The 15,454-nt window shown below is 46.7% G+C and overlaps 2 protein-coding genes across 4 annotated transcripts in view; one reads left to right on the top strand and one right to left on the bottom strand.

Annotated features, from left to right (window-relative positions):
* Nucleotides 1–10,202, top strand: part of GLI1 (GLI family zinc finger 1) — an 11,813-nt gene extending 1,611 nt beyond the window's left edge. Inside the window, exons 1-11 of one of the 3 annotated variants that reach the window (XM_006897591.1) lie at nucleotides 1,774–1,900; nucleotides 2,122–2,214; nucleotides 2,473–2,668; nucleotides 2,914–3,058; nucleotides 3,485–3,574; nucleotides 3,666–3,803; nucleotides 4,138–4,287; nucleotides 4,904–5,068; nucleotides 6,611–6,841; nucleotides 7,735–8,002; nucleotides 8,410–10,202. In XM_006897591.1, coding sequence (XP_006897653.1) covers nucleotides 1,801–1,900; nucleotides 2,122–2,214; nucleotides 2,473–2,668; nucleotides 2,914–3,058; nucleotides 3,485–3,574; nucleotides 3,666–3,803; nucleotides 4,138–4,287; nucleotides 4,904–5,068; nucleotides 6,611–6,841; nucleotides 7,735–8,002; nucleotides 8,410–10,154 — 3,321 coding nt within the window. In that variant the 5' untranslated portion in view covers nucleotides 1,774–1,800 and the 3' untranslated portion in view covers nucleotides 10,155–10,202. Of the gene's footprint in view, nucleotides 1–1,773; nucleotides 1,901–2,121; nucleotides 2,215–2,472; nucleotides 2,669–2,913; nucleotides 3,059–3,484; nucleotides 3,575–3,665; nucleotides 3,804–4,137; nucleotides 4,288–4,903; nucleotides 5,069–6,610; nucleotides 6,842–7,734; nucleotides 8,003–8,409 lie in introns of those variants that run through there. The other 2 variants (XM_006897592.1, XM_006897593.1) reach the window with 2 other exon arrangements.
* A 393-nt stretch (nucleotides 10,203–10,595) lies between these two features.
* ARHGAP9 (Rho GTPase activating protein 9) overlaps nucleotides 10,596–15,454 on the bottom strand; it is an 11,561-nt gene continuing 6,702 nt past the window's right edge. Inside the window, exon 18 of the mRNA XM_006897590.1 lies at nucleotides 10,596–10,767. Coding sequence (XP_006897652.1) covers nucleotides 10,596–10,767 — 172 coding nt within the window. The remainder of the gene's footprint in view (nucleotides 10,768–15,454) is intronic.

Genomic DNA, 15,454 nt, shown 5'->3' with positions numbered 1-15,454 from the left:
TGGGCTCCCGGGCGGGCGGGGGAAGCAGAGCCGACTGCAGCCAGAGCCTGCGGCTGCGACTTGGGTGGGCCGAGGAGGCACGGGGGCGGGGAAGGCGGGACCTAGAGAAAGGGGGCGGGGCGACTCCTGGGAGTTGGGGAGCTGAGCTGGGTTGAGGTGGAGGACTCTAGAAAGTAAGGAGACACTGGAAATGATTTAGGGCTCCAGCTGGGGAACCTGGAGCTCCCGGCTCCAATCTGCATTCTCATCCACACTAAAAAAAAACAAAACAAAAAACCAAAAACACAACTTTAATGAAGCTGGAAAAGTTGGCGAAGTTTTTCTTTCATCAGTGTGAAGGGAAAACGTGCAGTGAGCTGTGGCACGCGTGGGCGAGGAGGGATGTCTTCCCTCTTCAGCTGTGGTCCTGGGTGCCTGGGCAGTGGGGCAGGAAGATGACGGAATAGGCACTATGGGAATTCTCTTTAGTGTTTGGGGGGTCTTTTGCGACCCCGCCTCCTTTCCCTGAGTGAGTCATAGAGGAAGAAGACGGAAGAAGTGCCCCTCCATCCAGCTGCCAGCCAGCTGTGTCGCCCCCCCAACATAAGTGCCAAGGTCGAGTTGGGAGGTCTTGGATGCAGGATCTGGATCTCAACTGCTAAAGGAGGAGTTAGGAAGGGCACGGCCCAGGCTTCAGGGCTCGGGTGGGGTCGTGGGGTCCGGGTTCCGCTCCCCGTTTTACCCCGCCCTCACCCTAAATCCCAGCATCCCGGGATCACCCACCGCGCCGGCCGGACCGCTCCCGGTTGTTCTCCACCCCACCCCGCCCCGCCCCACCCTCAGTCTTGGGAACCGGGAAGAACAGGGGTGGAATTTAAACTGGAGTTTGAGGAGCCGAGCAGCTAATGGTGCCTTATTCCTAACTCTTCACAAATAGATGATGTCTTTGGTTGTGTTGTGGGTTTGGATTTATTTGGTTTGGATGGTTTGTGTTTTGTTTTGTTTTGTTTTTTTCTTTCTCTCAACGCCTTCCCTTAGTCTTTTTTTTCCTGCACCTCAAAGCAGAGACCAAAGGGATTAGGTGGGACGCTTAAATGTATAACCATCCAGAAAAACCCGGTTTCTATCCCTAGTTCCAAACAAAGGAGAGATGTTTCTCACAACAACACCAACACACACACACACACACACACACACACACACACACACACACCCACCCTCCTAGTCAAAGAGGGGCAGTTCAGTCATCTTTGGGGGGGGGGGGCACCAGTCTCTGTCTGGCCTGTGACAAAGGCTCCCTCTGCTGGACCCTGGAGAGATTGTAGGCTAGCTCTGTGGGCAGGGCAAGTGAAGGAAGGGGCTGAGGCAATGTAGTGTAGCCCAGTGTAACCCTAGTGGATTCTCCTAGTCCACGCTTTAAAGCCCATTTCCAGAACTGGAAGTAGGAGAGGTATTATGGCATTAAAATTGCTTGAAACTCATACAGGCACAACTAGTCCATAATCATCCTCCACCTTGCCACATACACAAGACCACCTTGGCAAAATTTCACCCAATCCCCAAAATCCCTGTGACTATTCTGCCTCTTTGAAATGACTCTTCTATGTCCTCCTGCTTTCCTCCCCATGTCCTCACCCCATGCTCTTTTCAACTTGATTTCCCAGAGCAGATGTGATGGAGCGGGAGGGACTTGAGAAGTACTGCCCCTGGTTCTATGATGCCTCAGGTATTTATCTGATTTCTCCCGTTTCCTCCTGCCTTATAACTTGCAGGTATCTCTTTCCCTCATGCAGTTTTTCCCACATCCTCCTCTGAAACACCATGTTCAACTCCATGACCCCTCCACCAGTCAGTAGTTATGGTGAACCCTGCTGTCTCCGTCCCCTCCCCAGTCAGGGGCCCCCCAGCATGGGGACAGAAGGTCAGTGCATATATCAATCCTTTGGCCTTGATAACAGATATCCTTACCTGGGTGCCTCACCAGGGATTCCTCTCAAACACACCCACTGCCCAAGGTCACTTTCCCCATTTATAGCTTTTTGTCCTCAAGTTATATGCCGTTGGAATCTAGAATTTAACTTTGCTTAGGATTTCAAGATGAGACCTCAAGTGTCTCCCATTCTTGTTGTCTCTCTTTTCTAGGACTATCTGGTATGCCCTTCTGCCACCAGGCCAACCTCATGTCTGGCTCCCAGAGTTATGGGCCAACCAGAGAGACTAACAGCTGCAATGAGGGTAAGGCTTCAGGCAGCACCGCCTTCCCTCTCTGCCCCTCTGGGATATGTCCTGTGGGATAAAGTGGGAGGACAGGGCATCTAGCTTGGAAGAAGAAATGCTGGGAGATGGAGTAAGGGGTCAGAGGATGAGTAAGAAGTATCTGATGGGGTTGGTAGGGCAAAGCAAAGCTATGTCATTCTTTTGCTATGAGGCAAGATGGGTGCATGGAGAGGCATGCCCCTTTAGCATATCTGTGTACCCTGTCCCCTGCCCCAGCCCCATTATTTCCTCCTCCCCGGAGTGCAGTCAAGTTGACCAAGAAGCGAGCGCTCTCCATCTCACCTCTGTCGGACGCCAGCCTGGACCTGCAGACAGTTATTCGAACCTCGCCCAGTTCCCTCGTGGCCTTCATCAACTCTCGCTGTGCATCTCCAGGGGGCTCATATGGCCACCTCTCCATCGGCACCATGAGGTGCAGGCAGCCTTGGGCTAGGAGGTCCCTCAAAAACCCCATTAAAAGCTTTAAGTCCTTCAAATCGCCTGACTTTATTTGAATCCTTAGTATATCAAGGCAGTGAAATCTTTCTCTGTACTTCCCAGAACTGCCCCAACTATTTCCTGTGCCAGGCCTTCCAGAAACCCTCCAAATAGCCCAAGAACTCCTTAGACAATCTGAGATGATAATCCCAAGTAACTGTTTCCCCTCCTCCTCCTTAGCCCATCTCTGGGATTCTCACCCCAAATGAATCACCAAAAAGGGGCCTCTCCTTCCTTCGGAGTCCAGTCCTGTGGTCCCCATGACCCCACCCGGGGTGGCGTGATGCTCCACCCTCAATCCCGAGGACCGCTTCCAACCTGCCAGGTGAGAGCTCCCATACTGGTACCTGATATCCTCAGCTCAGGGTGATAGATGGATTTTCAGGGCAAAGGTGAGGGAATCAAATAGGGTATAAATTTTCTATACCAGAAAAATAAAAGGGTAGGGGCTTGGCTTCATTCTTTGGGTTGAGTCAGACCCTTCCAAATTAGATCAAACCTTTGGGGTTTTTTTTAAATACAACTTTTTAATTTTAATTGTGATTTTAATTAAGGTTTACAGAAAAGTTGGATTTTCATTCATTATTTTATGCATAGTTATTCCCCCTTCACCTATCCCATTCACCACTCTAGTCTAAGGAAGAAGTTTGTGCCAAACCCAGGAAGTGGGGGCATTCAGGTCAAGGAAATCTGGCTGGGTTCCTTCTTTCTACCCCCTTCTCTTACTATCCTCACCTCTTTCCTTGGGAAGCTGAAGTCTGAGCTGGACATGCTGGTTGGCAAGTGTCCAGAGGAGCACTTGGAAGGTGATATGTCCAGCCCCAACTCCACAGGCACACAGGTATGGGGAAGAAAGGGGGGGTTACCTCTGGAATGTGAGCAAAACAAAAGCTGTCACCCAAGTAACTCTAGGATTGCCTCTCCTGTCCTAGGATCCCCTGCTGGGAATGCTGGATGGGAGAGAGGAGCTGGAGAGAGAGGAAAAGCCAGAGCCTGAATCTGTATATGAGACTGATTGCCACTGGGATGGCTGCAGTCAGGAATTTGACTCCCAGGAACAACTAGTGCATGTGAGCCCAAGGGCAGGACCGGGCAGGGCAGGATCCAGTGGTAATTGGAATGGCTGGCTGGCACCTGGAGGAGATGCCAGCTGGGATACAACGAATCAGGCTGAGAGTGGGAGGTCAGAGAGTAGGTGCCCAGTCAAGTAGGTAAATGCACAGTAGCTGTAGAGTTAGAAAGTTGGAAGTAAAGGAGATGTAATTCCTGACCTTTCTTCCCCTATGAGGTGGAACCGTGAAGAAATAAAATGGGGAGGAGGAGAAATAAGGGTGGAGTAAAGATTTGTTCTTGGCCTCAGAGGTGTAGAGGAACCTTGGAGAGCCTTATTTTATTCTCCTGCAGCACATCAACAGTGAGCACATCCACGGAGAGCGAAAGGAGTTTGTGTGCCACTGGGGGGGCTGCTCCAGGGAGCTGCGGCCCTTCAAAGCCCAGTACATGCTAGTGGTGCACATGCGCAGACACACAGGCGAGAAACCACACAAGTGCACGGTAAGGCTCCTGCATCCCGAGGCCCGGGCTCTACCTCAAACCAGGATTTCCCGTCAAGGCATGGTTTTTGCTGGGCCTTGAATGCTTCTGTATTTCTAGGCCCCTGTCTCTATAAGCAAATATAAGAAATATGACTGTGTGGGTCTAAAAAAAATAATATATTAATATACATGAAAACATTTTCCATGACCTGAAAACTTCCATTTCCTGTCCTTGATTTAAAAGAAATTAAGACTTTTTCCTGGGTCCCTAAAAGACTGTGGGCTCTGCACACGACATTTCCTACTTTTAATAGATAAGCCTGCATGAAGGACATAAATACACTCTCCTCCTTCCCTATTCTCCAGGACACATTTGTCCTAGAACAGTCAAAGATACCCAGGGAGTGTTGACTAGATGCTTACTGCTTCAAATCACTGTCTTCACAGGCTAAGTGCCTTCTGTTCCCCCAGCTCCTGCCTGCCCTTGTCTGTTAATGCTGGGCACTGTCCAGAAGCCCCCAATGCTTCCTGTCTTGAGTTACACTCTCTGATAAATGTCCTTCTATGATCTAAGTTTTCTTTAGTCCCCTGTCCTTTTGTCTCAGAGTTACGCTTTCACTCCCATGTGCCTCCAGTTTGAAGGGTGCCGGAAGTCATACTCTCGCCTCGAAAACCTGAAGACACACCTGCGGTCACACACGGGTGAGAAGCCATACATGTGTGAGCATGAGGGCTGCAGTAAAGCCTTCAGCAATGCCAGTGATCGAGCCAAACACCAGAATCGGACTCATTCCAATGAGGTGACTACCCTACCCAAAAGACCCTTCCTCACTTGAGAAGCCACCTATCAGGGAGACTCTCTTTTTTTAATGAACATTTATAGATATTTTAGATTTCCATTCATTCATTGTTGCATTTTTCTCCCTGTCCCCCCCTCCCCCCCACTTTGCTCTTCTCTTTGAAAAGTAAAGAAAAATTCTTTCAGTGATATATAATCCCGCCACCCCCAGTACACTCCACTGTGCAATCTTCATTCTGGACTCTTATAACCATAATACCCAATCGTATATCGCTTTCAAACAGTTCTCTCCCTCATCTGTTTCAATGCAGTATACATAATTGATCCAATTTTTCTCAATCTCACCCAACCCTAATGTCAGTCCCTTCCTACAACAGTGGCACCATGCAGTATTTGTCCTTTTGTGATTGAGATATTTCACTCAGCATAATGTCCTCCAGAGTCACCAATTTTGAATAATATTGCATGAGTTCCTTGTTTTTCAATGCAGCATAGTATTCCATTGTATGAATATACCACAGCTTCTTTATCCATTCGTTTATTGATGGGCACTTAGGTTGTTTCCAACTCCTTGTTATTGTGAACTAAGCTGCGATAAACATGAGTGTGCATATATCTGCTTGGGTGGCAGTTACGGTCTCTTTGGGGTATATTCCCACTAGTGGAATTGCCGAGTCAAAGGGTATCTCTATTTGCAACTTTTTGAGAAAGCACCACACCACCTTCCACAGTGGTTGCACCATTTTACACTCCCATCAACAGTGAATAAGGGTTCCAGTTTCTCCACAACCTTGCCAGAATTTGTTGCTTGCTGTTCTGTTAAATTTTGTTATTCTGACTGGGGTGAGATAATATCTCATAGTTGTTTTAATTTGCATCTCTCTTAGAGCTAGGGATTTTGAACATTTCTTCATGTGCTTGTTAGCCATCTGAATGTCTTCTTTGATGAAGTGTCTATTCATATCCTGTGCCCATTTTTCAATTGAATGTTTTACCTTTATCTTGTTGTGGTGTTGGGGGGGCGTGTTTAAAAATTTTTTTGTGTGTGTACCATCAAATTGGATCTGTTACAGGAGGAGATTGCCCTTCCTCCTGCTGAGCATCTGGTGGATTTAAACCGCTTATCTCTGAGATTGCAGTGCAGCCTCTTGCCACTAGGCCACCAGAACTCCCTAAGGAGATTCTCTCTTAAGAATCATCTTATGAGATTCTCTCATAAGAATCATCCCATAGCCCAGCAGCCACTCCACAGAGGAGACCTCTGGCTCCTTTAGCTTCAGAATTTCATGAGTCCTCACAGCCCACAGTTCACCCCTCACCTTTCTCAGGCCTGGGCTCAGTTTTCCTAATCTTAACCGTGATCTCCTCATCTTTCAGTCTGACCTCAATGGCCCTGGCCTCATTGTTTCCTTGGGAGTCACAAGTCCTTCCCTTACCAAGCTTGTCCCTTACATGAAACCCTCACAGCCACCACCTTCTCTCACTGCTGCTGGATCCTTCTACATTGATTACCTTGCCTTTGTCTTCACTCTCTGCTCAACAGAAACCATATGTGTGTAAGCTCCCTGGCTGTACCAAACGCTACACAGATCCCAGCTCGCTTCGAAAACATGTCAAGACAGTGCATGGCCCTGATGCCCATGTGACCAAGCGACACCGTGGGGATGGCCCTCTGCCTCGGACACAGGCCCTTGCCACAGTGGAGCCTAAAAGGGAGCGGGATGGAGGCCCTTTGAGGGAGGAGAGCCGATTGACTGTGCCAGAGGGAGCCATGGTGAGACAGCCCAGGCAGCCCTCTACTCCTAGACCTTGCTGACATCCTTCTAGTCCCTTCATCCCCTACAGCCTCTCCTCAGTAAATCACTCTCAGTAGTCAGTCTTCTAGCTCCTTGTCCCAGTGTTACTCTTTGTTGTTGTTGTTGTTAAGTGCCATCGAGTCGCAGGCGACTCATAGTGACCCTATGAAGGAGAGTCCTCGACACTTGGGTGCCTTTCATCCTCTCTCCAGGTTCATAGGGTTTCCGGAGGCAAGCTATTATGGAATTGGATGCCACTCCTCCTTCCAAGTTACTCTTTAGAATGCCCCAAATTTAAAGATTATTATTTACTTACTTATTTGGTTCTTTTTTTAGTGAAAGATCAATGGTTCACACTCACCAACAACTTAGTGGGAGGAAAGAACTAGTGATCTGCTTTGTAATGGTTACAGCCTTGAACCCTATGGAAAACTCTGTCCTGTGGTTTAAGGGGTGCCATGAGCCATCATGTACTTGATGGCACACAACAACAACAACAACATAGGCAATATTGTTCTAAGCCATTACAAGATTGTCTCAGGTACTCACTACAACACCTTCGTTAGAAAGAAACGCATTTTTAGATGAGGACAATTCTCCTCATTTTCAGATGAGGAAACTGAGGAATAGAGCACTAGGCTGTAAAACTAAGAGCCAGGAACACGAGCCCAAGCAGTGCTCTAGTTTAGGCTCATCTCATAAAACATCTCTTCTCCATTGACCCTAGCATACTACCTGTTCAGCCCCTTTGTCAGCTCAAATCCTCCTCTCAGCCCAACAGGCACTGGGAGACGGACTTCAGCTTCCCACCAAATTCAGGAGCTGTGGGGAGAGGGGAGGGTGCTTCCCTCAGCCTTCATTTTCCCCACAGAAGCCACAGCCAAGCCCAGGGGCCCAGTCATCCTGCAGCAGTGACCACTCTCCAGCAGGCAGCGCAGCCAATACAGACAGCGGTGTGGAAATGACTGGCAATGCTGGGGGCAGCACTGAGGACCTGTCCAGTTTGGATGAGGGGCCTTGCATTGCTGGCACTGGTCTGTCTACCCTTCGTCGCTTGGAGAACCTCAGGCTGGACCAATTGCATCAGCTTCGGCCAGTAGGGCCCCGGGGCCTCAAACTGCCCAGCTTGACCCATACCGGTGAGACCTGGGCGTGGAGGGGGGGTGGTGTGGTTATGGGGCTGAAAATCAACCTGTCCTAAGGTTGGGAGGAGCTGGTCACCCCTCAGTACTACTATATGGTACCTATATGCAACTAGAAAAACCCTTAAGACTCTTTCCCTTAAAACATATTTCCAACCTGTCAGAAAATTTTTGTAACAAACAAAATCTATCAGGTGAATGCTGTCCCCCATGATTGTACAGTGTAAACTCGTGCAACTGTTCACAGCATCCCTGAGTCAGAAGCAGAACAGGCATGGGAAAAGTAGGAGACACAGCTGAGTGGTTAAGGTTAAGGAGACTTGAGGACAAAGCTGCCCCATGGGTGGACACAGTGAGTTCAGGGGCTTCCTGACCATTTTGCCTTTTCTTCCTTTCATTTGCAGGCACCCCTGTGTCCCGTCGCCTGGGCCCTCCAATCTCTCTTGACCGCCGAAGCAGCAGCTCCAGCAGTATCAGCTCAGCCTATACTGTCAGCCGCCGCTCCTCCCTGGCATCCCCTTTCCCCCCTGGGTCCCCACCAGAGAATGGAGCATCCTCCTTGCCTGGCCTTACACCTGCCCAGCAGTATCTGTTCAGGTCAAGGTATGCTTCTGCCAGAGGGGGTGGCACCCCACCCACTGCAGCGCACAGCCTGGATCGGATAGGGAGTCTTCCTGCACCTCCTTGGAGAAGTCGAGTGGAATATCCAGGGTATAACCCCAATGCAGGTGTTACCCGGAGGGCTAGTGACCCAGCCCGAGCTGCTGATCGCCCTGCTCCAGCCAGAGTCCAGCGGTTTAAGAGCCTTGGCTGTGTCCACACATCCCCTACTGTGGCAGGGACAGGACGGAACTTTGATCCTCACCTCTCAACTTCTGTTTACTCACCACATCCCCCCAGCATCACTGAGAATGTCACCATGGATACCAGAGGACTACAGGAAGAACCAGAGGTTGGGGCCTCAATGATGGGCAGTAGTGTGAACCCCTATATAGACTTCCCTCCTGCTGATACTCTGGGATATGGAGGACCAGAAGGGACAGCAGTTGAGCCTTATGGAGCTAGGGTTCCAGGCTCCCTGACTTTTGGGCCTGGCCCACCCACCAACTACAGTCCTAGCCCCTGCCCCCAACAGGTCTCCTATCCTGACCCCACCCCAGAAACATGGGGTGAATTTCCCTCACACTCTGGGCTGTACCCAGGTTCCAAGGCTTCAGGTGGGGCCTATAGACAGTGTCCTCGACTTGAACATTATGGACAAGTGCAGGTCAAGCCAGAACAGGGGTGCCAAGTGGGTTCTGATTCTACAGGACTGACACCCTGCCTCAATGCCCACTCCAGTGAGGGACCCCCACATCCACAGCCGCTATTCTCCCATCACCCCCAGCCTACCCCACCACAGTATCCCCAAGCAGTTCCCTATGTCCAGCCACCCCCAAATTATCCTCCTTCAGAGCCCAGGCCTGGCCTGGATTTTGACTCTTCTCCTCATTCTGCAGGACAACTTAAGGCTCAGCTTGTATGTAATTATGTTCAGTCTCAACAGGAGTTGCTGTGGGAGGGTGCGAATAGAGGAGAGTCCTCAGTCCAGGAACCTCCCTACCAGAGCCCCAAGTTTCCAGGGGGTTCTCAGGTTAGCCCAAGCCCTGCCAAGGCTTCTATGGCTACATATGGACCTGGTTTTGCACCTAATTTGTCCCATCACAAGCCAGGCTCTTATCCTACCCCTTTACAATGCAATGAAAACTTTGGGGTGGGGACAAATAGGGCTCCCCTTAGGGCAGCAGCACCACCCCGACTTCTTCCCCCGTTACCCACTTGTTATGGGCCCCTCAAGGCAGGAGGCTCCAACCCTAGCTGTGGACATCCTGAGGTGAGCAGGCTAGGAGTGGGTCCTGCCTTGTATCCTCCCCCAGAAGGACAAGTGTGTAATCCCTTGGACTCTCTTGACCTTGACAACACTCAGCTGGACTTTGTGGCTATTCTGGATGAGGCTCAGGGACTGAGTCCCCCTCCTTCCCATGATCAGGGGGCAAGCTCTGAACATACCCCACCTGCCTCTGGTCCTCCCAACATGGCTGTGGGCAACATGAGTGTCTTACTGGGATCCCTGCCTGGGGAGACTCAATTCCTCAATTCTAGCGCCTAAAGAATGGGGAATCCTATCTATCACAGATTTTTGTTTCTTAAGGGGCTTACAACACCCTAGAGAAGGGGCTTGGGGTATGGGAGAAAGTTTGTGCTATCTCCATAAATCCCTTGCATACGAAGCCCCAAAGATGCAAGGTATGGGCAAGGCTGTATATAGTCTGTATATATTTTGAGGAGGAATTTGATAATGACACTATTTCCTGATAATAAAGAAACCATCAGAAAAAGCCCTGGTGGAAGCATTATCTTGGCAAAGGGGTCAGGACAGGGAACAAGAAGAGAAGCAAGTGGTCTCTTTAAAGAAGCTCCCTTACCCCACCTCGATCCTTCAGTTCAGACTCACAGCATCATTTAGGAAAATCATTTGAGAATCCCTTTTCTAAAGGGCATCCAACAGAAATCCCTGGAAAGACTTTTCATCTTCTGCTCTTTGTTTAAGTCAAGGGAATAGGCTGGGGAACTCGGTGAGCATCAGCTGGACTAACTGCCCAGGGTAGAGAGCATGAGCCGCTGGGTCAGAAATCTCCTGCTCTGGCCGAAACAGGGTGGGTCCAAAAACAATTCCCAGGTTGTGAGGAGTCATGCGGTTCTTATCAGAGTGTGCCATCACCCTGAAAGCAAAGGCCAAAGGAAAGGGATATGATTGTGCAGCTTTACCACATCAAATAAATTAGCATGCTTGACCTCTAACCCAAAGGCTGGAAGTTCAAATCTACCTAGAGGTGATTTGGTAGAAAACCTAATCAACTTCCAAACAATCAGCCATCGAAAACTCTACGAAGCACAGTTTTTACTCTCATACACTTGGGGTCACTATGGAATGGAAACAACTGGATGGTAACTGGGTAAAGATTTCAGCAGAGAAGGATTCTATCTCCAGATTTCCTCCATGTGGTGGCAAGAAACTAAGAGATACTCAAGAGAAACAGAGATGGGATCAGTGGAGGAAACTTCAGTAATTAGGATCCAACTGTCTCTTTCTAGCTGCTGGGATTTCCCCTACAGTCCTCTCTGCTCACTATTTCTTGTTTTAGGTGTCGTCAAATCAACTACAGCTCATAGCAACCCTATGAACAACAGATCTGAACCTGGTTCTGTGCTGTGGCTCACAATTTGGACAGCTTTAATTCAACAGGGCATTCTGGTGGCATAGAACATAGGAAATGGTACTGCTAAACGTAGCTTGTCTCCAGCAGTTCAATTCCAGTAGCACTCTGTGGGAGAAAAATGGGCAATCTCCTTTTATGGGATTTACAAGCGAAGAAGACCCACTGGAGGGTCAGCTAGGAGTTGGTTCTGAATTTACAGCAATGAGTTTGGGTTTTCATTCAATAGACATTTCTTCTATGAAGTAAGTGCCTTGGTCCAGCTCATTAAAATGAGTTATCACTATTGCCTCAGCAGGAGACAAAGCACAGAGAAAAGAAAACATTTCCCTTATTTCATAGCATCCCTGGGTTTGTCTTAGTTTTTTATTTCCCCATCAGATTCTGATTTATCTAAAGGTTTTGACTCTTTGCATCTCCTAAACAGAGGTTGCCTGTTACCTTGATCTACCCACTAACTTTAGGTGTTTCTCTCTGAAATGGATTGAATTATAATCCTCCAAAATATGTGTTGGTCTCTTAGTCCCCATTCCTCAACCAGGTGGATTGACACAGTGATTGTAGCACTGGGCTGTTGGAGATTGTGAAGGTGGCACAGATAGGACAGGGTTCAGATCTGTTGTTCATAGGGTCACTATGAGTCATACTTGACTTGATAGCTCCTAACAACACAACATCTCTATGGATTAAGTAATTCCATTTGAACAGAAACAGTATATTGTTGTATACCATAGAGTCAGAACCAACTCATTGCTGAGCCTCCAGTGGGTTTTCAGAGGCAGTAATCACGCGAGAGGAGATTGCCCATCCATCTCCTGCAGACAAGCTGGCGGCCTCGAACCGTATGCTTTTGGGATTGCACTGCAGCTTCTTGCCACTAGGCCACCAGAGCTCCCTAGACTAACTGTACAGGGTACATTTTAAATATAGATTATTTTTGTGACAGAAAAAGGCCAGATTAGACAAAACCAAGTAAGTAAGCACAAATGGGGGTGGAGAAGATAGATGTCACATGGAGATCTCCAAGGAACCAAAGAACATGGGGCTAGAAATTATGAGACCAGGTTTTTCCCTCAGAGCCTTTCCCTGCAGCCAGTGTCCTGAATTCATATGTCTACCTTCTTTCTGCCTGCTGTTAGTGTTACTGAGTTTATTCCAACTCAGAGTGACACTATAAGATAGAGTAGAACTGCCCCATCTGAGTTCCTAGGCTGGAATCTTTAGAGGAAGTTTGTTCTCCTGTGGAACTACTGGTCATTTTGAACAGCTGACTTTTCAGTCAGCAGTTGAGGATTTAAACATTATGCCACTAATCCTCCTTTCACATCTCTTAAATTGAGAAAATAAATTTCTGTTTATTAAAGGCATCCACTTGTGATAATTCTGCTAAGATAACACTAGGAAACTAAGACACCTACCTTCTCTCCACCTAAACATGGTCTACTTGTCCCCATGCCCCCAGCAGAAAGAAAGAAAGATAAAGAGAGAGAGAGAGAGAGAGAGAGAGAGAGAGAGAGAGAGAGAGAGAGAAAGAAAGAAAGACAAACTACACTTGGGAAGAATCCAGAATAACAAGTTACATTTTAAGTTATATATATTTGAATCACATGTCAGACAAAGTTTTGTTCTGTTTTCCATAGTATCTGTATGACTTTGGGCCAACTTAAGGGCATCAACAGCGACAATCAGATTATTGTTGTTGTTATGTGCCATCAAGTCACCTGCAACTCATAGCAACCCTATATCCAACAGTCCTAAAGCCTTCTCTATCCCTTGCCAATCTTATTTCTCTGACACACCAATCACCATTACCCAGTCACTGAATCAATCCATCTCATCAAGGGTCTTCCCATCTTATGTTGTCCCTCCACACTCCCAAACATAACATCCCTCTCCAAGGACTTTTCCCTCCTTGCAACATGTCCAGTGTGTCAGATGAAGCTTCAGAATCCTTGCCTCCAAGAAGCAGCCTGGTCTCACCCTCTCTAGGATGAATTTACTTGTTCTTCTAGAGGCCCATGGTATATTCAATACTCTTCTCCAACATCGCGGCTCAAAGGCATCAATTCTCCTTCTATCACCCCTAGTCACTGTCCAGCTCTCTGATGTACAGCAGGTGATTGCAAAGACTATGGGCTTTATCAACTAGAAACAGAAGATATGTGATTGATTGCCTCTTCAGGGGAGAGGTCTTGGAAAAAATTACACAGGAGAGACAAAAATAACATAGCACAAATATTAGTACTCATTTAACTCACTGCCATTGAATTTAAACCAGCTCATAGCTGACCCTCCTGTGAGTTTTCAGTGGCTGTGATTCAGATGTGAAGAGATGGTCTAACTTTCTCTCACAGAGCTTCTAAGAGATTTGAACTGCATGTCTTTAAGTGTACAATTCAGCTCTTTACCCACTAGACCACAGCAAGACATACAATTATTCAAATATATAACAGATACAAGGTTTATAGAAGTGTATTGCTTGCAATACATTCCTTAAAATTGCAAAAATAAAACACTTTACAAATATTAAAACATTTTACAAAGAGCTGTTCCACCTACCTCATAGAGGATTGGTCCTTCAGCTCTAATGTTCCTCACAGCATGACTAAAGTTTAATACAGTACTTTGTGACGTCTCTAAAGCCTGCTTCTATTCCAGCATGGAGAAGAGATTTTACCCATGGATGAACATGGAAAACTACTATTTGAGACGTTGGATCTCTGTGCTGTCTGGGAGGTAAATGCTTGGAGGCAAAGATGAGAAATCCATGGAAGGGGCTAGTTGGAGACCTGTGTGAGCGGTGACAGTCAATAGATAACCCTCCACCTTATTTTTTCTCATGTTCAAAATCAGGAATCCAACAAATGATCTCAAAATTGTCTTGGAGCTTTAGAATTCTATTTACTCCGTAAGCAGCATCTTCTGATCTTACCAGCCTGCAGAATTCTTTATGAAAGAAAGTTGAGACAATTAAAAGTCTATTGGCATATTAAGCCAGCAAAGCTACTCTTTGAGGGTGAAAGATAATATTTTTTAATCTGCTGTTAAAGGACACAGGTAATTTAATGATAAATCTTACCTAAATAAATGTGAATCCCAGAGTATTTATTAACATAAACAAAGTGAGGTGAATAAATATGTGTATTTCTGTAATAAAATTTCTAAGGGAAATTTCTTTTCTATGAGAACAGATGAACTGAGATCTACTGTAAGGTGTGAGACATAGCCTTTTTATAAGGCCATTTATCCAGTAGGAAGAGAACAGTTAAGTGGAAAACTTTTTAAAAGTTAGAAGGCTTTTCTTCCCAAGGAGTATCAAAGTCTCTCCAAAAAGTGGATAAGGAAAGTGTGGGAGAGGGTGAGCTCTGAAAAAAAATATGGAGATCAGATAGTGAGAAGCCTTTTAAGAATTACTTTGTCACATTGGTGTTTAATGTACCAATTTCACAATTCTTGATACTATCAATATTTTATATTTTGGATTATCTGATAAAAAAAGAACAATATCCTTTAAATGATGACTGGTTTTGATTCACGATGAGCTTGAAAACCTTTAAAAGAGTTTTACTTTATTAAAGGATCCCTCTCTATGTTGCTGTCAACATCTTCCAGCTTTCTCTTAATTACTTTTGTTCTTCATGGCAACCAATGTCAACTAGATTTGTGGCAAATTCTTTACAGGTATTTCTTTTTATTGTTCTGTCTCATTTTTTTCCATTGGCCAAATATATTGTCCCACATGGTTCCTTCCTCCTCAGGCCATGGAGAAATGTAAGGATGCAGGGCTGGCCAAGTCCATTGGAGTGTCCAACTTTAATCACAAGCAGCTGGAGATGATCCTGAACAAGCCAGGACTGAAGCACAAGCCTGTCTGCAATCAGGTGAGCCTCTTCTATCCATCAAGGTTACTTCTACTTTCTGTTATTCATCTCTTTACTTTGTCTCTCTCTAGTATCCGATAAACATTCTATATTCATTTTACTTGTTTGAACTAGAAGATTCTAAAAGGTAGAATCTATGCCTAGATGGAAATTAATAGAATTAGATAGAAGTTAAAGGTTTGTATGTGATTTGCACGCCTGAATTATTCTTCTTACTATCTCTATCTTCAATTTTGACTAATAAAACATGTTGTTGTTGTTGTTATGTGCTGTCGAGTGGCTTGCGACTCATAGCGACCCTATGTACAACA

Source organism: Elephantulus edwardii, unplaced genomic scaffold (genome assembly GCF_000299155.1).
Source record: "Elephantulus edwardii isolate Elephantulus edwardi_28Jun2011 unplaced genomic scaffold, EleEdw1.0 scaffold00212, whole genome shotgun sequence".
Taxonomy (NCBI): Eukaryota; Metazoa; Chordata; class Mammalia; order Macroscelidea; family Macroscelididae; genus Elephantulus; species Elephantulus edwardii.
The sequence above is the reverse complement of the archived record's forward strand: the minus strand, read 5'-3'. Positions and strand labels throughout refer to the sequence as shown.